A 24,862-nucleotide genomic window follows, 5' to 3' on the forward strand; every position below is an offset into this window, starting at 1 on the left:
ACACTATTTAGGGTAATTGTCTGAGGGTAAATAAAATAGGAAACACTTGGGGAGTGGTGGTGGGGGAAAGACTGCTGGACAGCAAAATGATTCTACCACCGCGTTATCTGCACATGCGTCAAGAAATGTGTGAGTGTTGAAGAAGTAAAAATAGACAAAATCAATTGTTTCTTTTGCTTTTTATGCTTATTTTTTTAATGCCGCCCACACGCACGCAAATTAAGTAAAAGCACATTTTATTCTGTTTTAGATTTTCTGGTAGTGATTTATGAATTTTGTAAGAGCAAATTTCCTTAAACAGTGGTTGCCTGTATTTGGATAAAAATAGTCCTAAACAATTAAGAGAAAATAATATGTGTAGGGAAAAAAACTGCAGATGCTGGTTTAAATCAAAGGTAGACACAAAATGCTGGAGTAACTCAGTGGGTCAGGCAGCATCTTGTGAGAGAAGAAATGGGTGATGTTTCGGGTCGAGACCCTTCTTCAAACTGAAGTACTGAGTCTGAAGAAGGGTCTCGTCCCGAAACGTCACCCATTCCTTCTCTCCCGAGATGCTGCCTGACCCGCTGAGTTACTCCAGCATTTTGTGTAGACCTTAGAGAAAATAATATGTATGGTCAGACAGGAAGAGTGCAAAGGATTTCTTTTATGTAAGATTCAGGCTCTTTTTATTAAGACTGCAATTTCTATCACGGAAACCAAAATCGTAGCAAGGATTCTTTAGACCAGGTGTGTATTTGGTTAGGATTTGTTTTTTAGATGAAGTTGAGTGATGAGAAATTGCTAATGACTGATTAAAATATTGAGAGTTGGTTTGTTCTTTATTTTTCTTTTGTTCTTTATTTGCTCTTTATTGCAATGCATTTTGTTAGGTAAACTGAGTTTGGCAATGCCAGTGCTGTATAACATTGTTTCACAGTTTTGTGTATTGAGTCCACCCCTTGAAGGTGTTGTCTTGAAATAATGATGCTTTTTTTCAGTTTGAGTGGATGTTTCTTTTTATTCTATTTCCTTTCACCAAAGACCAAAAAATCAATTCCCCAAGGAATCAATTCAAGCTAAAATAAAAGTAATTATTTTTATCTTGCCTAGCATTTTGAAAAAAGTTTCATTGGCTTTACTGGCAAGTGTTTCTGTTTCTTTGTCTCAGATTCCTGCATCTTTTCAACCAGAATTACAGTTTGATTTAAACTACAAAAAGAAGTTCAAGGTGGCAAAGAAAAATGAGAAACACCAGTATGGCAAGCCCACTGTCGAAATGGAACAGGTTCTCTTGCAAGATAATAGGATTTCTGAGCATACAGGCAGCCAACCTGCTGTGGAAAGGGGGATTTTATTGCAGGATGATAGCATGATCTATATTACATTTTACAAGCCCACAGCAACAAAACAGCAGCATTTATTACATGTTAACAAGCCTGCAACTGCAGTGTGTGGTAAACCTTCTGCAAACGAGCAACCAGTTATGATACAAGATAGTAAAATTATATGTAATAAATTTGATAACTTTGTCATCAAAAAACAGACTGCTTTGGGTGAGAATTTGCCTCCCTCTAAAAGTGTTGTCAATCCAAAGCAGCCAGGGGATGCATTAAATGCTTGTCAAATTTCTGATGTGTTGGTCAAACCAGGTGCAGTGCAGCATTATAGGTCAATGCATAATATTTATGCTGATGACAAGCAGCAAAATGCATTACATAAATTTGCTGCACCCATTTTAAAACAAAATGTTGCATTGCAGGATTGTCAAGTATCAAGCAGATCTGTTGCATTTAAGCAGCAGACTCCATTGCAGCATAATGGAACTTCATACAATGCATGTGTTGCATCTATTGGAGATGATCACCATCTTGTATTTGAAGACAATAAATCCTGTAAGCCTCTAATAAAGCGGGAAATTCCACTGTGGAACTGCAATGTTTCTGCTGAATCAGACAAAATCATTACATTGAAACAACGGGCTGTTTTGTATTATAATAGAAGTATTAAACATGCATTCGCTGCAGGTAAGCTTCAGGTTGCGTTAAATAATGATCAAGCTCATGGTAGCTTATTTGAGGACATAATGGATGAGCATGAGACTCCATTAACGATGAGTGGAACTTCCAAGAGATCACTTGTCCAGCTAAATAAAGAAACATCACAAGTTTATGATGATATACCTGTCAAGGAAAAGCAGACCACATACAATGCACTTGCTGACACAACTGCAGTGTTAAAAAATATTAAAACTTATCATTCAATTGATCAACTTGCATTGGGACAGCTGGATCCATTATCAAATAAGACTCCCAAAAAACCTATTCCAGATTTCAGAAGACGGTTAATGATACAAGCTAACATTCCCTACAATACAAAGAGAGCCACAGCCTGGGGAGTTCGAACTTGGGATGAATGGGCTAAAAACCGAAATAACTACCTTATGGAAAATAGTATGAAATGTGAAGAGTTGTTCCTTAACGTTCCATTATTGTCTCATGAAATTACACGTGATCAATTGAATTTCTGGTTGTGTCACTTTGTGGAGGAAGTGCGTCAGCAAGATGGATCATTTTATCCACCTAATTCCCTCCGTCTGCTCTGTTGTTCAATCTTGCGATACTTGCGTGAAACCTGCAAGCGACTGGACATTGACTTCTTCAACAATTGTAACGGAGAGTTTTCTGAGTTTCGGACTGTCCTTGACAGGCGAATAAAATTCCTTAAGCAACAAGGCATTGGTACTTTAAGGAAACAAGCACAACCCTACACAGAAGAAGACGAAGAAAAGCTTTGGCAAATAGTCTTTCAACTTCAAGATGCAAAAAGCTACAGTTATGCTGTCTATTTCTATCTCTGTAAAGTTTTTGGTGTCCACGCAGCGACCGAACACAATAGATTGGTAGTTGATCAGTTTATCTTTGGAACAGATGAAATTGGAGCATATCTAGAATTTGTGGCCAAACCTTACAGAGGTGTAACTTGGAGGACAAAAGGACGCATTCGGCAATATGCAGACTCGACCAACCCAAGATGTATTGTTTCTCTCTTCCGTCGCTACCTCGGCATGGTTCCCAACAGTGGTCCATTTTACCGGCGCCCATTTGCTGGTCGGCTGGAGTTCTGCCGGCGAGCTTTAGGAGTTCACACATTGGAGCGATACTCCAAAGAAATCTGTGATGAGGGTGATATTTCAGGACACCATACTGGGCAGTCTGGAAGGGTAAGTATAAAGCCTGTTTTCTTCTTAATGTTACAAAAAATAAAGAAATTTTCCCTAGTGCATCTCGCAGGCAATATCAGGCATTTGTTTCCAGTTGCCAAATATCTCGTTTCATTTATTCTCATTGATTTTAAAGGTCAAGTGACAAAGCCTACGTTTTTAAGCAGTTGTAAATTGTGAGACTAAAATACATTTACCTCCTTACTACTTTATATTTAGCTTTATCTCTATCCCTTTTGCACTTTTTCCATTTTAACCTGTCATTGGTCCTGCTGCTTTCAATTTGGCTACTTTTACTTAACCTTGGGGAAGGGATTCCTTTATACTATCGAATGATGTTATTCATCTACTCTTCTCATTCCTATCCAATAGGAATATCTGCATCTTACTACTTGCAGTAGTTCAGGAATTTAGCCCTCAAATAGTGTAGTTAATGACAGGCATTCTGTCATGTCATCTGTTCTTTCAGTTCCTACTTGATGCCTGGGAGACCAAATTCATTAAGCTCACAAAATTATTGGTTTTAATTGAGCATCCTGTGAAGAACAGTATTACAGTGGATTGTGGCACTTTCCAGGATTGATGTTAGATTATTTTGGTGTAGATGGCAAGATTTGTCCTCAATGGGAATAAATTTGCTCACAAACTGACTTGGTCAGTTAATCAGTTTAGTTTAGTTTATTGTACAGTGAAAAACCTTTCTTGCGTACTAACCAGTCCGCAGAAAAACAACATATGATTACAATCGAGCCATTCACAGTGTATAGCTACATGATAAGGGAATAATGTTTAGTGCAAGATAAAGCCAGTAAAGTCCAATCAAAGATAGTCCGAGGGTCACCAATGAGATAGATGGAAGAATGGTGGTATGTTTGTGTGATTGTTACTCGGTTCCACACTGAGGTGATGTCGGTTGTAGAAAGAAAGAGACTGTGATGAGACACATTTGTATGAATTATTTTATAAACTGAGATATGATTTTTTTGTGGAGATTCAGCTGGGATGGGAAGTGGACAGTTTTCAGATCTTTAATGTTGTCAACCCAGATTTATTGTCAACAGCTGGTTTAAAAATCTGATCCAGTTTCTTCCTGTAGTCTCTGTATGCTTAGTATTGACTAGGCAGTGAGATACGCTAATTCATTAGATCCATCCTCAATTCCATCTGTCACTACAGCAGTTACTTAATAGCCCCAGAAGATCCCTTAATTGTTACCATGGCTCACAGAGGGCCTCTAGTGAGGAAGACCAAGTATTGAAGCAAGTGGCTGATGAATGGCTTGGGAACCTAATTGCTTCAGCTGTGTTACATCTCAAACAGCATTGAATGCCTGAAGACTCTAAGAATGGAGATTAAAACAATTGAAGCAAATTAAAAAAATTAAAGCAACAGAATCGCATTTGACAAGTTAACGTGCTCTTGGATTTTAAAATCCTGGCATGATTTTCAATATAGAATCATATTACCAATATAGAATCATATTTTAAAACATTATTTTGGATAAATTTTTAAAAGGGTAATTTGTGGATATGTAATTCTGTCTACAGTAACTAATCAATAATGAAAACTTTGTCATTTGACCTTAAATTATCTTTTTGAGAATATTTAATCTTGATTGATAATATAGTGGAATCAGCATTTCCCCACATAATTTAATTAATTTAAAAGCATTCATGTAGTTATGTCAGATGTTAAAATACAGAAATTAGCTTTGATAATATTTGCTCAAATTATCAAGATTTCTCACCAGAAAATTTTATATCCCAAAATTCCAAGTTGCTCAAATTATTACTAAAATTTGCTCACATTGCAACTAATTTAGACGAATAGGAATAATGAGCAATTTGCTACGCTGCTATTATCAGAAGATATCACATTATCAAAAGGCAGAAGTGGTAACCAGCAAAACTGAAAATCAGACAGAAGTTGAATAAAGTTATTAAAAAAGGTTCGCTGAGAGAACTTAAACTTTTCTAATCCGGTTTGCCTGCTCGTAACAGATAAGAGACACAAATATTATCTCATACTAGATAAGAGACACGAATTTGGGAAGATCTGAGTAAGGCAAAACTATTCCGAGGAAGTGCTTTTTGCCCTTTTGGATGGTGCTGGAATGATGACTACTTCAAGACCATAACAGACATTCAGCTACTCTTGTTTTTCACAAATTATCCAATACACTAATAATTCCAACCAATTTGCATTTCTCCATGCCTTTGCATGATGCTGCTAATGAGTAATGCAAAATTTATTATGGAATTTGAATCAGTAAACCTCAGAAATTTGGATTGGAAATAACCTGAAGGCATTTTGTCTGGATTCTTTCAATAAAGTAACTGATGAATAAATCTGAACCTTTGGATTATCCACAGAGGCATCATGTCATATCTTTGAATTAAACTCTAAATTTTTTGTTAGTCACTTTCATTTCCAATCTTTACCTTCATTTTTATGACATTTTTATTCAATTGGCAATCTCTTTGAACAGTTTTTGCACACTTTTTTGAACTAGTTTAACAGTGCTAGGTGATATTTCAACCTCTACCCAACTACTGTCATCGTGATTGCAAAAGAGACCTGGCTCACTATTGGCGTCTTTGAAGAAATGTGTGTCTGAAGGAAACTTGCTTTATACTATTCAATTTGTGTTTTCTTCTAGTTTGCTTGTAAACAAGCCATTCATGTATTCACTGAGATTTTGTTAAAAAGCTTGAATCTTTGAGGATAGGAAGAATCTTAAATGCAAATATTGGAAAATCCTGCAGCTACTTCCATATTTTGTAATCGTTTTATTATATTGGGAGAAGCATTAATGGTTGGATTTCCTAAATGGCTCTACCATTCAAACTTATGACAGACCAGTGGGGCATTGTGTTCATTCAACTGAACAAAACCTAGGACAACATTACTTCAGAGTAACCTTTCATGTGTTAAGTGAATCCACCTTCATGTGAGAAATCTAATATTATAAGAAGGAATGTAATTTTGGTGTATTTCAAATTAACAGTGCCTCAGTGGTCATGACTATTCTGACTAATATCAGGTCCACCTTGTCTGTACAACTACAAGGATTTGTTTATCCACACAGGCTTATTTTTCTTTTTGTGTGTATTCATTTTATTGTAGATCAGCAGTGTAGCTGCCCTTCACAGTCGTGGCTTTGATGAAGAGCTAATTAAGGAACGAATGGGAAATGGCAGTAATGCAATGATGACCTACAAAAAGGCTCAAATAAAAGCAGTGTCTGACTGTTTGCAGCCTCCAAATCCTTTGAAGAAGACCACGGCTTGTTCACAGTCCTCCTCTTTAAGACTGCAAATTGTGCACAAGAGGCCATGAAGGAAGGATTGGTGAAGATTGAACTGCCTTGTGGTACAGCTTCAATGTTACCAATTTCTTCTGTCAAAGTCGTAGTATATAAAACTACTGTGCTGCTAAAAATCTGATAATAGTGCAAACAAAAATTGTTAGATTGTACAATATATGACAATCAACTGATGGGGAGGCTAACTGCCACCTTGTGATTTCCCAGCATGTTATAGTGCTTGTGCTGAAACTTCTTAATTAACCTTCCATCTGGAAAAGACTACATTGAGACAAGAACTGAGGAGTGGATGGGGAAGCTTGGGGATCACGCAAACATTTTAAAGTGGTATTGCACTTGGCTTCAGTGTAAGGTGTTTTAATAAGTTTACAAAGTGATTCAAACACTTTCTTCCATGTTATGCTGTAAATTGCTTTCTTGTGTTGGCTATCAGCAATGCTAAGTAGATTTGTCGTATGGATTTGAAGATTTCACATCCAATAAATAATATTAACTTCTGTCTAATTGTGAATCATTAAAGCTATCCATTTATTGGATTTCATTCCATTTTGGGTGAGAAAATGAATGTCTTTTAAGACTTGCATTATCTTTCTAAAATAGTTGCGAAGAGGTTTGTCTGATACTCAATGAGTATCCATAACTTGCCATGAAAGGCAAGTTCTAATTGTAAGAAGTGTTTGCCTCCAGTTGGCAATGCTTGTTGATCAGTTCTCTTCATTTAGCTGTTGCAGTTCTTGTGTCGGTACATGTTTTTATGCATAGGCAGGAACCAGCTTAAAATCTTGAGGAGCAATATAGGTAGTGGAACTTGAAAAATCATGCCCATGTTCATATTCCATCTCTGTGACCACACCATTTTGAGCATTTTTTGTTAAATTCATTGTTGACATTTGTAGTTGAAGTGGTGGTGAGATACAATACTAAACTTTTAACTTTGCCGTTGAGGCGATTAAAGTGGAGTGTAATACAAGAATCATTTGCAATCCTCTAGTCTATATTAAAGGGTGCAGTTGAAATACTAATGTAACATAGTAGTGGAGATGTATCTCTTTTAACCAGATTTAGAAATGAGTCTGCCATTATTTGGTGTCGTTATTTTTCCCAATCTCAAAATCATGTTGTTTTCTACTTTAGTATGCCGTGTTTCTTGAATTAACTCGTAATTGAGCCTTTCGTTCAGATTTTCATATTGAATTTGCTGTTGTGTAAAGATGTAACTTTCTATTGATTAAAGTCTGCAAAAAGAATATTGATTGGACAACCTCTCCATCTTCAGAAAATCTGGGTAAAGTTGATTGATTCAACATCCTCAACTGAATGTCCAAATACTGAAAAAAGTGTCACTTTGCAATGGAGGAGGAGATGAAGGATTTAGTTCTCCAAGTGATTCCTGCTTGGATCTTGTTGAATACACAGTAGATGATGCTAATTATAAGAAAATATATTTGTGAGTAATCCATAATTGGTCAATGGGAATTTACTTGGTGGAGCCATTGAACACCTTCTCAACGTTTGTGGCCAGTTATTGTCTTATGAAATACTCAGCAAAATCTCTCGCTGGACATTAAACAAATTAACAATTTAAAACTGCTGGGTGCTCTGATGACTTCAGAGGGAAGTGTTAACCGCAGAATATAATGCACATCCAATTGTTTATTGTTTTGTACAATACTTGGATTTTGGAGAAATATAAGTTTGTTACACAAATCAATAACAAAATGTAGGTAGAAAGGTTGTGTCATGCAAGGCTGCTCATGCCAAGTTGAAATCCCTGCTGAATTGTTAGAGATGGAATGATTCCATTTCTTTTTTATTTTTTTTGCAAAACAGACATGAACCGTTCGTAATATTCTTGTTTGTGACCACTTTAATTTTTTGTTCCAATCAGTAATGTGGCCTTTGTTCACTTAATTTGCTGCAAAAGTATTATAAAAGTAGATACTTTGGTGCTCTTGATTGCAAATCAATAGTAAAGCATTGTGTGACAACACAAAATCCTGCTGTTACACTATTCATAATGTCAGCTCTGCAGAACAAACCATGGATGAATGTGTTCTATATAAATAGCATCAGCTTGTATAAGTAAAGGTGAATAATAAAGAACAGAGATACCTTTAAACAATTTAAACTTCTACAGTGAATTATAAAATATTTGTAATATAGCCTTAATCGTTACCATCTATGTGTTAGTTTTGTATTGTGTAGAAGCGGAATTTGTAGCACCAGATACAACCCACACAATTTACTCGTAAATGCATTCTCAAACAAGAAGGCCTTGAGGGCAATTGGAATCGGGCAGGAATTGCTGCCCTTTTCAACTTTGTTCAGATTCCCGCCAGAAATATGTACATAAAATGTGTTTTGCTCGTGTTTTAAACGACATATATGTGTGTGTGTGTGTGTGTGTGTGTTAACAATTTCTGATGAAGGGTCTCAATCCAAAATGTCATCCATTCCTTCTCTCCAGAGATGTTGCCTGTCCCGCTGAGTTACTCCAGCATTTTGTGTCTCCCTCAACAATTTCTACTCTCCCTTTCTCAGAACGTCTGTTTCACTTTTTAGTTCTCCACCAGCATTCTCTACAATTCCAATTGAAGATTAATGACAAGCATATCAGTCGTGTATATTTTCTGACTATCTCTTGTGATTGTGATGTGTTGGTGCTCGAGTCATAGGATCAAAGAGTGATACAGTGTGGAAACAGGCCCCTTGGCCCAACTTGCCCACGCCGGCCAACATGTCCCAGCTATACTAGTTCATGTTTGGTTCATATTCCCCCAAACCTGTCCTATGCATGTACCTGTTTAACTGTTTCTTAAACGTTGGGATAGTCCCAGTCTCAACTACCTCCTCTGGCAGCTTGTTCGATTATACCTACCACCCTTTGAAAAAGTTACCCCACAGATTCCTATTCCCTTTTTTCCCCTTCACCTTAAACCTATTACCTCTGGTCCTCGATTCACCTATTCTGGGCAAGAGACACTGTGCATCTACCTGATCTATTCCTCTCATGATTTTATGTATGATTTCATGTATTTCCGACAGCTTTTTGATGTACATCTACTATTTATGCCATCAATGATATGAACTGGAAACATTTTAAAAGCATTATGGTATCAGAGTTGAAAACTGTGAGCATGGAGAAGAAACCAATGACATTGTATGAAATAGCTCTACCTGTATACTTTGCTCATATGAGAATTATTCATTATCAATTGTCTGATACAAATGTAAGAATTGGTTAAGATTGTTATACATCACTTGTGAAGCTTGACAGTAGACTATAAGGAATTTCCTCCATAACTGTTAACAAATCAGGCTTGTTGGGTGTGGACTATTGTATGCATCCTCTCGTGAACATAACTGGATGCGTGTAAACAATTCACTGTCCATGCATTCTTCTAACAATTGTGCTGTTATAAAAAGATCACAGGGATTTATTAAGGAAACTGCTTGAAATAACTTTTAGTTCACTTGCCTCCACTGACCACAGCAAAATTAGCAAGTCCAAGATTTGGTACATTCAGGACCAAGATTGTGGATTTTCTTGGGTATTGGTTTATTATTGTCATGTGTACCAAGATATAGAGAAAAGCTTTATTTGTGTGCTATCCAGTCAAATCATCAAGCCATTCCTAGATTTTGAACCATGCATACATAAAGTTGAGACTTTAGAGATACAGCGTGAAAACAGACCCACCATGTCCGCGCTGACCACAAACACTAGCATATCCTACATGTTAGGGACAACTTTACAATTACCGAAGCAAATTAACTTCCAAACCTGTACGTCTTTGGAGTGTGGGAGGAAACCGTAGCACCCAGAGAAACCCCACGCTGTCACAGAATGTACAAGCTCCTTACAGACAGCTCAAGTAGTCAGGATTGAACCCGGGTTTCTGGAGCATTAGGCAGCTACTGTGTCACCATATGGAACAAAAATTGAATAATTATGGAACAAAAATGGAACAATTATGGAACAAAAAAAAAAATGCTTTTGTATTTAACAAAGACAATGAATTATGATTCCTTTTCATAATGCTAGCCTTGAGGGTATCTGCTCATCTTTTTAATAAAAGCAGGAAATCGCAAGTGGCAACGGTCAGGTGCGGTTGAGGGTCGTTTGGGTTGACTTGGACTCTGGGAACAAAATCGGCACATCGCTGTAAACAATGCGACAAGAATACAATAATAAATACTGCGAGTGAAAACCAAAAGACTGATGCAAAGATAGTAGTGCAATGTGAAATAGTGCAAAACTATGCCAAAGTGCAAATTGCATTAACAGTAGAATTAGAATATATTAGAACAGAAGAGTTAGAATATATGGCAGGCATCTGCACCCTGGCCATTCCCTTTTCTACCTATCTTTTGGAAGAAGATGCAGTACCTTGAAAGCCCAGGCATCGAGACCAATAACAGCTTCTTCCCCTCTGCACAATCAGACCACATTCTGCAGAATTAAACATAAACATTAGACATGGGGCGGCACGGTAGCGCAGCGGTAGAGTTGCTGCTTTACAGCGAATGCAGCGCCGGAGACTCAGGTTCGATCCTGACTACGGGTGCTGCACTGTCAGGAGTTTGTACGTTCTCCCTGTGACCTGCGTGGGTTTTCTCCGAGATCTTCGGTTTCCTCCCACACTCCAAAGACGTACAGGTATGTAGGTTAATTGGCTGGGTAAATGTGAAATGTAAAAAAAAAATTAAAAAAATTGTCCCTAGTGGGTGTAGGATAGTGTTAATGTACGGGGATCACTGGGCGGCACGGACTTGGAGGGCCGAAAAGGCCTGTTTCCGGCTGTATATATATGATATGATATGATATGGAATTGATATGCTTGCCCTTGCTTTCATTGCAGTTTGTCACTGGGATTTGTATCCTTCTAAAAGGTTTTTTTTCTCAGTTTAGCCTGATGGATGTTGATGTTAACTTTTATTTGGTTGTGTGCCTTGTTGTTTTTCACTGAGTATGGTAACTCAAATTTCACTGTACCTTAATTGGTACATGTGACAATAAACTGACCTTGAACCTTAAATTATTTAAAATAAAGCTGATAGATAAAAGGTACACAAATAACCACCACCAGCTGTTGATAATTGAGGGGGTAATAAAATAATGGAAGTTTCAAAAATATGTGACATATTTAGATTAAGTAAATAGAAGCTGTACCCACCAGTGTAAGATGACGACCAGGAGAACAAATTCCAAGAGCAGAAGATTCGGTATTTTTGCAGGGTGATTATGAATCTCCATGTCAATGAGTGCAGTCAAAGCAGAGATGATCAACGTTTTCTAAGGAAACTTAAATTGAAATTAGAGAGAAAATAACTTTGTTATGACAAAAGAATGAAGGAATTATGACTAAGTAAATTGCACCACAATGTGCCAACATGGATTCAATTTGAATGGATGCCTGCTGTACAGTACTAAATTGATGCTTCTATTACATTTATTAAAGATCAGAACAGCAGACGTGGAAAAGGGCAGATTATTGAAGATCGACTTATACTAAAATTGCTTTTCTTTAAAGGCAGAGTCTGTTTCAGGACAAATAAGATACATTTTCTTTAACTGAGTCTTTTCATGTCCCATAAGTTGCTGTGATTTATTCTTGTCTTGAGCGAATGAAATATCAATGATAGCAATTGCATTCTTATTAATTTCTTTTTTGTTCAGAATATTTCCATCACCATACCTCAGCAATCATCTGGAGCCCAGACTACGCAACCCAATTCTCCCAGCAAATCCCACAACTCCCCAGTTAGTGTTTCTGGCACCTTGCAGTGTCGTAGGTAAGTCGCCTTTTCATTTGATTCAGCCTGTCACTTTGTTTAAAGTTATGTAATCACTTATTCAAAGTGTGCAATGTACGAAGAGAAGGAAAATAAATTCTGACGAAGTGAGACTCCCACTGGTAAACACTGCTGAAGACGGTGGCTTTTCATGAAAGGTCATTCATACAGGTGGAGCCAGAATGTTTCTGTCTCCTGTTATAATGTGTCTCTGCAATATAAATTGTCCCACATGAGCTAAGCAACAGTACATGCAGTGCATCCCACATTCTACCACTTGTAGACTCTTTTTTTTTGGTTGCAGAACTTGAGGAGATGAGTTTTGAGAAGGTTGTAGTAAAGCTGCATCAAGAGGCAGGAAGTATTGAAATATAAATTATAATCATAGTCTGAGAATGTAAAATTCATAGGGCAAAGATTGAATGGCTAATGTAATGGCAGATGTAATGTGAATAGGTGAAGCAGCTGTCAACTGTTGAGAAGGGGCAAGGAAACTGGCAGTGAGCATTAAATTCTTCTTTTCAAGGAGACTTTATTATAACATAGAGGTTAAATTGCAACACTCTTTAATGACATTTTATTGTATACCTTTCAGTGCTGATTTTCAGAAAGAAAATAAACTATTTTATATAATTTAACTATATTTATATTATATACTAGACCAAGTGGACCCGTTGGGCCCATTCCTCGTAGAGGGGGGGCAGGGAAGGGGAGAGGGTATGATTGAGTGAGGCCTAGACCCAAAGCCTCTTGTATTTTAGCACCCTCAACCCCCCACTCATCCCCCCCTCCTCCACCTACTAACCCACTCCATCCCCCCTAGCCACCCCCACTTGCCCCCACCTGGGAACACGGGGGGATGGAGTGGCTGAGTGTTAGACCAATGCAGTAGAGGTTTGGGGGAGTTTCAAAGGGGGTTCAGGGGGGATGAATTGGGTGATGGAGGATGGAAGAGAGGGGGGGATAATGGGGCTGGGGGATGGAGTGGGTGAGAAGAGGATAAGGGGGTGGGTTGTGGGGGGGATGATAAGGAGTTGTGGGGGTGTGGATGGAGTGGGTGAGTGGTGCATCAGTGAAAGGTCCTGGGGGGGGGGGGGCGCATTAGTGAAAGGTCCGGGGGGGGGGGGCGCATCAGTGAAAGGTCCGGGGGGGGGCGCGCATCAGTGAAAGGTCCGGGGGGGGGGGAGCGCATTAGTGAAAGGTCGGGGGGGCGGGGGAGCGTATTAGTGAAAGGTCCGGGGGGGGGCGGGGGAGCACATTAGTGAAAGGTCCGGGGGGGGGAGCTGATCTGTTGAAGACGTGCGGGACGCATTGCATTGTGACGTCACATGCTGAACACCGGCGGGGAGCGCGAGCTGATCTCTCATAGGTGCACGGGTGCCATTGTGAAGTCACACGCTGAAGCCCTTCAAGAAATGGGTTAGAAATTAACATTTTAAACTTTAAAATCTCTCTAGCTTTAAAAATGTAGCTTCAGGTTGAATGAAAGTAATTGTAATATATGGCCAGGATAATGGTGAATTTGGTGGTGCAAAAATTGTAGCGCTATGGTGTATCGTTTTGGCTACACGAGCGTCAAATTTAAGCTGCCCACATACACACGGACACAGAGTTTTAATAATATATAATATATAGATATATATAATATATACTAAAATGTATCGAGGAAATGAACAAAACAAATTGGAATATTTTGTTTTATTTATAATATATAGATAATATATATAAAAACAAAATACTCCAATTTTTTTTGTTCATTTCCTCGTTATATTGTAGCTGCCTGTAGAGATCTACCCATCCAGTGATCCTGGCATCACTATCAGAATTTTCAATTCTTATCTACTCCCATCTCTTTGCAATTCATACTTTTGCATTCTTTATGTATAATTTACCCACTGCGGCACAGTGGTGTCGTGAAAGAGCTGCGTCAGAGACCCAGGTTCGATCCTGACTACGGGTGCTGTCTGTACAGAGTCTACGTTCTCCCCGCATGGGTATTCTCCGAGATCTTCGATTTTTCTCCCACACTCCAAAGACATGCAGGTTTGAAGATTAATCGGCTTGGTATAAATGTAAAAAATTATCTCTAGTGTGTGTAGGATAGTATTAATGTGCGGTGATCGCTGGTCAGTGTGGATTCGGTGAGCCGAAGGGCTTGTTTCCACGCTGCATCTCGAAACTAAACTTAACTAATAATGATGCACTCAACTTCAATGGGCATCAAATGTCCCTTCTCTGGTTCTTTAGTCTATATCTAATTGTCATTAAGATTATTTAAATTCAATTTGCAATTCTCTTGTTAATTTTGAATCATATGTTTTAATTTCCACTTCTCTTCTCTGATCCACACCCTCACACCAATCTTCCCTACGCCTTATCTATAATGATTTTAGTTTCAATGTCAGGGTTATTTCCAGGTCCATTGTTTAATTCTGCATTCAGCTGAAGTCATGCTTCTTTGTGTCAGAAACATCACCTTAAAAAATCAACAAGTTAAGTGGGAAGAATGATAACAATTTTAGGAAATGTTATTTCTTACTATTGGTTCTTGCATACAATTTTTGTTTCCATTTTCTATTTTCAGTGGAACAGTAAGGCAGATGTTGGATTTAAGAAGATTGGCTGATAGCACAGTATCAGGCCAGCAATCTGCAAACACAAATAATACAGGTACTTGTAAACTATTTATGGTAACGTTCAGTGCAGTTCCGTGGTATCTTGTGACTGTACTAAGAGCACATAATTTACTCTATCCCCTCTTTCATCGAACCCCAACAAGACCTACCATGCTTGCCAAGTATGTTAGTTACAGTAAAACTCTTAATAGTCCACTTTCTAATTATTTGGAATTCCCAGTGGTTTAGCATCTACCTCATAGAGGCCCAGTTTATCGTGCTCCCTTGGAAGCAAACAAAGGCCCACCTCACTTGAAGCGTACAGGGGCCCACTCACAAGAATCTCGCAAGAGTCCACTCACTGCACTCTCATGAAGCAAAATAATATTATTTTAACCCCTTAAATTGCAAATGTTGTTGATGCTTAATTTGGGGATTTAATTGCACGTTTTGTCATTTATATTATTTTCTATTCCAACTAACACCTTTGCGTTCTCTTTTGCCATCCAAATAAGAGAATAAGATGTTACAAACCTGTAAGAAATTAATTTGTGGGAACTGTCACAAATGCCTTTAAAAATGGCATCTTGTTAACTTTATTCCAGTTATGTGCCGCTATTGTTGTGTTTTTGGCTCTAAAGACAAAGAATGTCTTAATGTCTACTGTGAAAGCACCAGCGTTAGTTGGGTCTTGGTATGTTGCCATGTCATTAAATCTGCCCCATTGTACAGTGCAATTGGGATCCAAAGGGTTGTATAATAGATCTGAATTGGCCCTGATGTTTTGCATTCCGTAGGATCAGTCATATTGAAGGCCATCACTTCTTTTTTCTCGTTTATTATATTGTTTGCAGAGTACTATGTTTACATATTCTGTTGTGCTGCTGCAAGTAAGAATTTCATTGTTCTATCTGGGATATATGTCAATAAAACACTTGTTTCTTGTTGCCTGCACACCAGACTTGTGCAGTCTCATGGGGAGAGGCCATTAGGGTGCATGAATAGAACCTTCGGAAGAAATTGGATTGGGAAGTATATCTATATTTATAGATTCTAATTGAAGGCTTTTCTATTGTTACAGGTATTGTCACAAACTTCACAACACCTCAGGTAGTTGGTGGACAGACTAAACCTCAGAATACAGGGTCATCTGCTGCTGTGGTTACTCCTGTGCTCCCAGCAACTGCAGCGGTGGTAGGAACCAATCAGTCGCTGCCAGCCTCTGGCAGTAACCAGCCTATTCCAGTATCTCTACAGTCAGTGCCAGTATTACTTACGGTTCCAGTGGCAATCTCTTCCCAACCTCAGCTTCTGCAGGCCTCAGCAAACACTTTGATGACCAACCAGCAACCCGGACTTGAGTTTCTATCTGTTCAATCCCAACCTACGCTTCACAACCTTTCGAAGCCACTTGCATCACAAATGCCGAATGTAGCAAAAGCAAATGGTGCTAGTACTTCTTTGCCAAGCCCAGGAGTCCAGAGGAAGTCTCCTGCAACTTTGGGATCAATTCAGATAAGTAATGCTATTTCCAATCAGACTACTTCTGCGACTAGTTCCCAGACTGTTGTTTCATCGGTTTCACAGATTTCCCGGACGTCACAGCAATCTTTGAATTCCCCAGGGCATTTTGGCCCTTCAAATACTACTAGGCCTGGATTACCACCAAGGCCATCACAGACTTATAGCCAAGGGCAAGTTTCTGTGTCATCAGGTCAGCCATTAACAGCCAGCTCAGATGCCACCAATACAGGACCGTCCAGAACAGGTAAAACAAATCACATGTTAAGATTGAAGTATTGTTAGTTTATCTATGCGTTTTATATATATATTTAAGTAACATTTACTGTGTTTTATTGAGCTGCCTCTCACTGTCATTAAATTTATACGTGTTTTTAATTCATGAAAAGGCATTTCATCCATAATTAAATCCGTGAGGGCCATAGTCTCATTTCAAAAATGATAATGATGTCATTGCTAAAGTACAATTGTGTCCCAATTAATTAAGGACATTAACAGGGCCACAATAAGTCTAAATACCAGTTAATATATTCCTTTATTCGTCCCGCACCGGGGAAATTTACAGTGTTACGGCAGCAAAGTGGATAGCAAGAGAGCAAGAGATCATTCATTATAAATAAAAGATACATAAATTGTCATTTGTTTCCGTGTGTTCTTAGCTGTTATTGTTGACTCGTCTGCTGGGAGCAGTGCTGTTTGTGCAGTCTCACAGCAGCGGGAAGGAAGGACCTCCTATATCTCTCCTTCACGCACTTGGGGTGAAGGAGTCTATCACTGAAGGAGCTACTCAGTGCAGTGACAGTGTCCTGCATGGGGTGGGAGTCGTTGTCCAGCAGCGATGTTAGCTTTGCCATCATCCTCCTCTCTCCCACCACCTGCAATGAGTCGAGGGTGCAACCGAGGACAGAGCTGGCCTTCCTGACCAGCTCATCAAGTCTCTTCCCTTCTGCCGCTGAGATGCTGCTGCTCCAGCAGACCACTCCATAGAAGATGGCCAATGCAACCACCGTGTTGTAGAAGGTCCTTAGGAGTGCCCCCTGCACTCCAAAGGACCTGAGTCTCCTTAGCCTCCTTAGTTCTCCTTAATAGAATAGTTACAAGAAACAAAAATGAGGAAATTAATTTTGGTTTTAGCAGTGGAATGGTATTTATTCATGTTCATTTTAGAACATTGGTAGTGCATTGCATTGTTTGGAATAGGAGATGCATTATTTAATCTGAGACAAAAGGATAATTTTGCCTTAAAAGGTAATTGTAATTCAACATCCTTGCATAGGTTTAAAAGGATAATCTAGTTGCTTGCCCATGGAGCTAATTTCATTTTACCTGCAACACCCTCAGGGACAGTCTTCCTCTGGGAAACTGATCCTTCCCAGAATAAAGAAGTCCAGCATAATAAATCGTGCCTTATTTGCAGCAACTGACATGTTCTTTCCCCCTCCAACTCCTACATCAAATACCGAACCTGAAGCTGAAATTTAATATTTGTGAATATCTTTGGTTTTTACAAAATCTAATATTGAGATACTATTAAAAATAAAAAACTATTATACATTTTAACTTACTAAATAAAACTCATTTAAACATAAATATATTTAAATAGTTTTATTTACATTAAAAATTGCCAATCTTATCAGAATTGTTTTTTTCCCTTTGAAATTAATGGCCGTGCTTCACTGATGTGGAGAAGTTGAGATTTAATCCATGAGCAGAGTAAGTTACTTGAACACATGAGAGGTTTTGAACACATGAGTAGTTGGACAATATACCATGGTACGCCAGAACGTCCGCTCCTAATATATTTATGGCCTCTGTCTAATTTAAATGCTGATTCGGGGATAAGCTCAGCGAGCAGGATAGAAAATTACTTTGGGAAGACTTTGACAAATTGATGAAATGAACAAATATTGGATGTATGAAAGCGGAATACAGAAGCAAGGGAGCTACTCGAAATCTTGCAAATCACAGGTTAGACCCCAGCTGGAGCATTGTGTCCAATTCCGGATGTAACTTCTTAGGAGAAATGTCAACACTTTTAGGCTAGGTTTAGAGGGAGAAGAATGAGGAGGAGATAATGACTTTTCTTTGCCTTCCATCACAGTGAGGGTATGCCTGGAGCAATCACTGCGATGGCTGTTTGTGTTAAAAATTGTATCTGTGTGTCCTGTGCTTTTTGTTGTCTACTGCCGGACCCTGACGTGAGAGGACGCTGGCGCTGTTTGTTCGCCGCTTCTCCGTCAGGATAGTTTGTCTGTTTGTTTTTATGTTATGATTGTTTTTGTAAAGCGCTTTGAGCTCCTGGTAAAGCGCTATATAAAATAAATGCTTATTATTATTATTATTATATATGGGCCAAATGCAGGCAGGTGGGACTAATATAGATGGAACATGTTGGTTGGTGTGCAAGTTGGGCCGATGGGCCTGTTTTTCCATGCTGTATGGCTGTGACTAAGAGTGTTATTAGGAATTAAGAACATATGTGATGTGAAGTCTTGATTACTAAGGGTTGTTCTCCTGAGAGCAGGGAAAGTTAAAGGGGGACTTACACAGGTGTTCAAACTCATAGTCACTTGAGATCACAAGTTTAAATTAATTGGAGTTCTAATTGAGAATAGCAGGAGAGGGGAGATTAGGAAAAAAATGTATGTTCCAGCAAGTGTGGCCTGAAAGGAGAGTGGAAGGTAATCATAGGAGCAACTTTAAAACGTGGTATACATGAAAAAGAGAAATTTGCAGAGCTCCATGAAATAGTTAGAAAGTGAGATTATTCAGCTAATTGAGTTGCTGCCTCACAGTTCCAGCAACCTAGGTTCAATTCTGACTTATTGTGCCATCTGTGTGCTGTTTGCACATTCTCCCTGTGACTGTGTGTTTCCTCTGGTTCCATTGGTTTTTCCCACATTTCAAAATAGTGTGTAAGTTGGTAGGTTAATTGGTCACTCTAACTTGTCTGGTGTGTGTAGATCAGTGATAGAATCCAGAGGAAGCTAATGGGAATGTCGAGAGAATAAAATGGTTAAAGATAGGATTAGTGTAATTAGGTGCTTTATGGCCAGCATGGACTCAGTGAACTGAAGGGCCGGTCTCCATTCAGTATTCCTTGTAGCTCAACGGTTCTATTAACTAGTTGTTTCAAGGAACTGGCATAAGAACAATTTCCAACCTCATAAACTTTATGATTCCTGGATGCATAAGTTATCAGAAACTTGTAGAAGTTTGTCTGAGTGATGTTACAATTGTATGCAGTCTAAATTTGTTGCCTTTATTTTTATGAAATGCATTCCATGCACCCACCTCTGCCTCCTACACCCAGCTGAGTGGGTTGAATTCTGGTTTATTCGAAACTGATGGCCTGAACTGGTTTTGAAACTCATTAGCCTTTTAAAATTGACAGTTTGGGAATGAAAGGATGAGAAACAGCAATTATAGCTAACACTAAAATTTGCTTATGTGAACCTTTCAATTGAGGTGCACTAGTTTTGGCTGTATAATGGCCTATTATTAGAATGTCAGTAAAGTGGGTTACAATGTACACGAGACCTTTGGAATTAAACAAAAAATAGAAAATGCTAAAAAATTACTGTTCATTGCCAGGAAATCATGAAAGGAAACAATGATTTCATGATGTATAAGTTATATAACTGCATCCAGATGTAAATTAACTTGGAAACTGCATATATAAGTATACAACTTAGAAGGATACGGAAGGTATATAACAATGTTATGTAATTGTCTTCTTATGCACCCTTTAGGTTGTGTTTTAATGCGAGCTGTAAGAAACATTTATTCAAGTTGTTGGTGCTAATTTTAAAACTAGAATTGCTTTTGCGCTGAGCGAAAAGATTAATATTGCAGCAGTAGTTGGAACAAAGAATCTTTGAAAGGAAATGTTTCAAAAACTTGTCTCTTGACATTCTTGTGTTAAGCTGAAACATTAATGAATTGCTTTTACCCTATTAACAGAAAGTAGCCTCAGTCAGGCCACCCAGAAACATTCTACAGCACTTCCCGGAGAGTCCCCAGCCATTAAGAAAACATCTCCTAGTGGCAACCAGGTGGGTACAGCACATTTATCATGGCACTTGATAGCATCAGTTATAGCCCACTGAAGTGCAACTGCTGACCAGATGTGGCTAGAAAGATAGTAGAATTATACCTTTTTGGTGGAATTTGGTTGTTGTTTGTAAAGGAATATGATCAACCAGAATCGTCATATCATTCCATTCTCGGGATAGTTGAACATGCACCTGCTTACAATGTTGGGCCACTAGAGCTTTAAGGAGTGGCATGATCTTCATGATAACCTCTCCACTGACAGTGAATTATAATATAGCCTTTTATTGATAAATTTCCATTTTTGCCAAATCCACAGGGGATCGAGTCAGAAAGAGATGTCACATGTGTTCATTTAGTATAATGGATGTTAAAATTATGGATCATTCAGTATAAAGATTTACGATGGTGGAAGATTTTCACGAACACCCAAAGAGAATAAACTGTGGGGTGGGCAAATAGCTGTATCATCTGCATTATGCTATGCATTTATAACTTTCCGTTGTCAGAAAGAAGACAGATCTGCAAACCATTTGGTTGAAAGATAACACAGAAAGGGTGAGAGAGGAAGTTTTGTGCATTCTCTAAATAAACTGGAAAGATTCTCTAAATGAAACCAGAACCTATTAGCAGAATATGGCTGCATTCCTCATTCATTCCTCAAAAAGTTGGCTGCTCAAAGTTTTCCGAATGTTTCAGTGTGGTGGAGTATCTGATGTGATTCTCATTGCTGCTCTGCCTCTTACTTATGAAAACCTTATTCTGCATCTGGGTAACTCGTCGCTGAAGCCCATCAGAGTGCTGGCACAGAGGTTCAGTCAGCCAAGGTTTGTCAGAAATTGTAAGCCTATTCCCATTTCTATTACAGATTCTCTTCAGTGCAACAATAAAGTTTTTCCAGTTCTTCTAGAGAATACATGCATGAATAGGATGTATTATTCTCCATTTGGATTCATAGTTCCTGAGCAGTTGAAAGATCATCTAGCTATGTAAGAGATTTAGCATTCTTTTGGGGGTTTTTCCAAACTCAACACCAATTTGTCTTTCTACTATTTCTGTGACAACATGTAATGCCATGGTTTGTAATGTGTGAAAGTGACTGGTTAATAGGCTGTGCGCTGTTGAGTATTGAGATACTTTTGCCTAACGAACGTCACCTGCTGGATAATTTTTCTTTGTCTTTAATTTAATTAATTTTTTTAAAACATTATATCAAAAAATTACGTATTACTCCGCAATTCACAGCTGTCCGACAAAACAGCGTCTCCCTCCCCACTCTACACCTTCGGCATTTTCGACGGCAACACTCTGCTCAGTTTTGAGGACCAAATGACAGATGAACACGTTGCCAGTGGCGAGCTTTTAGACGGTGCTAGACGACATGTTAGTGTGACAGAAGAGGATCTTATTGGGCTCAAGGAGGAACGCAACGAGAAGAACACACGCAAGCAGACAGATTGGGCAGTGAATATCCTAAAACTGTGGCTTATTGAAAAGGGCAAAGATGATAAATTTGAAAGCATATCAGTAGAAGAACTTAATGGTATTTTGAGAGAGTTTTACGGCACAGTGAGGAATCATGATGGTAACACTTATAGTATTTCCAGTTATAAATCGATCCGAGCTGGTTTAAACAGGCACCTTAAGATGCCTGTTTATAGCCGGCAGATCTGCCTGATGCAGGATAAGGAATTCAGCAGTGCCAATAGTGTGTTTCTGGGAGTGCTTAAAATACTAAGAAAGCAAGGGAAGGATGAGACAAATCATCACCCCCCAATCAATGCAGACGACCATCGAAAGATCAGAACATCTGGGGTTCTGGGACTTCATACACCCCTTGCACTCGTGAATAAAGTCTGGTTTGACCTGCAGTCGCACTTTGCCAAGCGTGGGCGGGAAATCCTTCGGGACCTCCCTCCGGATGCTTTTGTTATCAAGCGAGATCCCAATGGACGACGCTATGCAGTGCTGAAATACACTGGAAAAAATAGGAGCCGCGAGGACCCGTTGAAACTGGGGCGGATGTACGATATGCCAGGAGATGCAAACTGTCCAGTCACCTCACTTGAGCTTTATATATCTAAGCTGCCACCTGAACCTCCTGCCTTTTACCTTCATCCTCTAAAATTAACATCAGAACAGTTACGTGAACAACCTGTCTGGTATAAGCGAGAGCCGATGGGGGTGAATTATCTGGGAAGCATGATGCCTAGAATCAGTATTGCTGCCAGACTGTCCCAGAGGTACACCAACCAATCACTCAGAACTACGACAGTCCGTCTCTTGTGCGATGCAGGCCTCGGAGCAAGAGAGATCATGGCACTTACAGGACACCGTTCAGAATCCAGCATTAGAAACTACTGGGGAGCTGCTGAATTTCAGTACCGGGCCTGGTCCGACATGTTAGACAATGCGGGATTCAACTACATTTACGCAGCTCCAAGCTCTGCAGTACATGAACCACAAGCAGGAACTTCAGCTTCCACAGGGAACATAGTGACTTTGAATCCCAACCTGCTTTCTGGGAAAACTAGTGGGATCATTTTGCAGAACTGTGTCATAAAGCAGGAACCGCTCACATGAACTGTGTGGTACAGTGAATGAAATTCAATAACTGCACAGAAACATATTTTAAATTAGCAATGTTCTGTTTTAAAAGAATGAATATATATAATATAGTTCTGAAATAAACAGCTGTAAAAGTATAATAGTTTGAAATTTTGGTGTTGTATTTAACATGACTGAGTCAATGAGAATACCAGTTCTTTAAATTGAGCTTTTGATCAATAGAGGTCGGCTATTTTATAAAATATGATTGTAAGCTGCTGTAATAATTCCCTACTCAGTCAGCATTACTCCTAAAGTATATTTTATCTGTTATTATGTCTGATTAAAAAGGGACAGCAAAGATGTTGAAGCTGGGAATCTGCATAGGCGTTGAAATTGGGTGTACTGTGGGTCCAAAAGTATACAATGAGGAGACCACAGGCTTGATGTAGATATCTGGCAAAGCAGCACCTAGACTTAGCTGCTTCACGCAAAGGTCTGAAATGCTGGGCCTTTGTTATAGCACTGATTACAATGCAGGAAGTCCGAGGATACCAATTCAGAATGGTACTTTAATTATAAAACTCACAAAATGCTAAATCAGAAATCAATCTTGTGCCAATAAAATGTAAAAAATACAGCTCAATTTTGTATTGGATGAAATCTGACATCAAAAGCTGGTTCCTTTGTAGTGCTAAGTGTCCAGTAATGGTTGCAAATGTCCATAAAATTTCCAACACAACCTTTAATCACATTATCTAGGATCTGGAGTTAAACTATTATCCTTGCTGGATATGAGACACTTAACCTCCTATGGGTAGCATATATGTAGGAGATATTTCTGGAATTTTATTGTAGCAGCAGAATTACATGTCTCCATATCAGATTGAGAGATAGAATCCCTTTCAATCAGTGGACATTGAACGTATAAAATATTTAAGTAGTATATTTTTTCCTTTAACCGCTATGAATGTTGCTGAAATAGATGTGTTCTCAGTTGAACAAGCAAGATGGAATTTTTATTGAAAAAATAATTTTCCTTTTTTCATTAGATAAATCCATATAATTAATTTATCTATAAATGTATATAAAACTAAAACAAACTAAAAAGTACAATTTTAAAGGGGTGTGGGAAACAGATCACATACTTTCATGCCTGTGACTGAAAGGAGTGGGTTGGGATGCAAAAGCAGGTTGGATGCTTGGCTTTTTACATTGAGGTGTAGAGTATAAAAGCACAAAATATGCAAACGGTTTTGCAAATTACTGCTTAGGCCACAGCTGAGGTATTGTTTCCAGTTTATGTGGCATCTGATTTTAGGGACAAAATCAGTGGCGTATGCAAACTTTCCTCCTTGCCTTCTTAACCTTGTAATACCTATATTTGTTGATTACTACAGAGCCAAGCCTGAACTTATCCTAGCTTAAATGGCTATAGTGCACCAGCCATTCTTTCTGTGGTGTTGTAGGAAGGAACTGCAAATGCTGGTTTAAACCGAAGATAGATGCAAAATGTTGGAGTAACTCGTGTACTATTATTGTGAGATGTTGAGGACTTGTTTTCACATCTGCACTTGTCCAAGATGCAAAGTGGTTATGAATTTCCAGCATTAGTTTCTGCTCTACTGTTTGCACCACGATTCAAAACATACCATTCTTCTTTTCTGCAGTGCTGCCTCTTTGAAGTTTTAACCTTAGCGGTTGCTTTGTTTGATTAATGCAATCCAGCTTTATCTTTTCACCCTTATCTTTCATTATATAGTGGCAGGAAACCTATCCACAGATAAACATCATCACCAAAGG

The 24,862-nt window shown here is 38.7% G+C and overlaps 1 protein-coding gene across 7 annotated transcripts in view; it reads left to right on the plus strand.

Annotated features, from left to right (window-relative positions):
- The window catches only part of LOC144611573 (activating transcription factor 7-interacting protein 1-like), a 126,886-nt gene that overhangs the window by 80,206 nt on the left and 21,818 nt on the right, over positions 1–24,862 (plus strand). For 6 of the 7 annotated variants that reach the window (XM_078430736.1, XM_078430739.1, XM_078430735.1 and 3 more), the window contains 4 exons: positions 12,208–12,323; positions 14,908–14,993; positions 16,020–16,706; positions 20,423–20,514. In XM_078430736.1, coding sequence (XP_078286862.1) covers positions 12,208–12,323; positions 14,908–14,993; positions 16,020–16,706; positions 20,423–20,514 — 981 coding nt within the window. Of the gene's footprint in view, positions 1–1,741; positions 3,203–6,328; positions 7,701–12,207; positions 12,324–14,907; positions 14,994–16,019; positions 16,707–20,422; positions 20,515–24,862 lie in introns of those variants that run through there. The other variant, XM_078430741.1, reaches the window with a different exon arrangement.

Source organism: Rhinoraja longicauda, chromosome 40 (assembly GCF_053455715.1).
Source record: "Rhinoraja longicauda isolate Sanriku21f chromosome 40, sRhiLon1.1, whole genome shotgun sequence".
Classification (NCBI taxonomy): domain Eukaryota; kingdom Metazoa; phylum Chordata; class Chondrichthyes; order Rajiformes; family Arhynchobatidae; genus Rhinoraja; species Rhinoraja longicauda.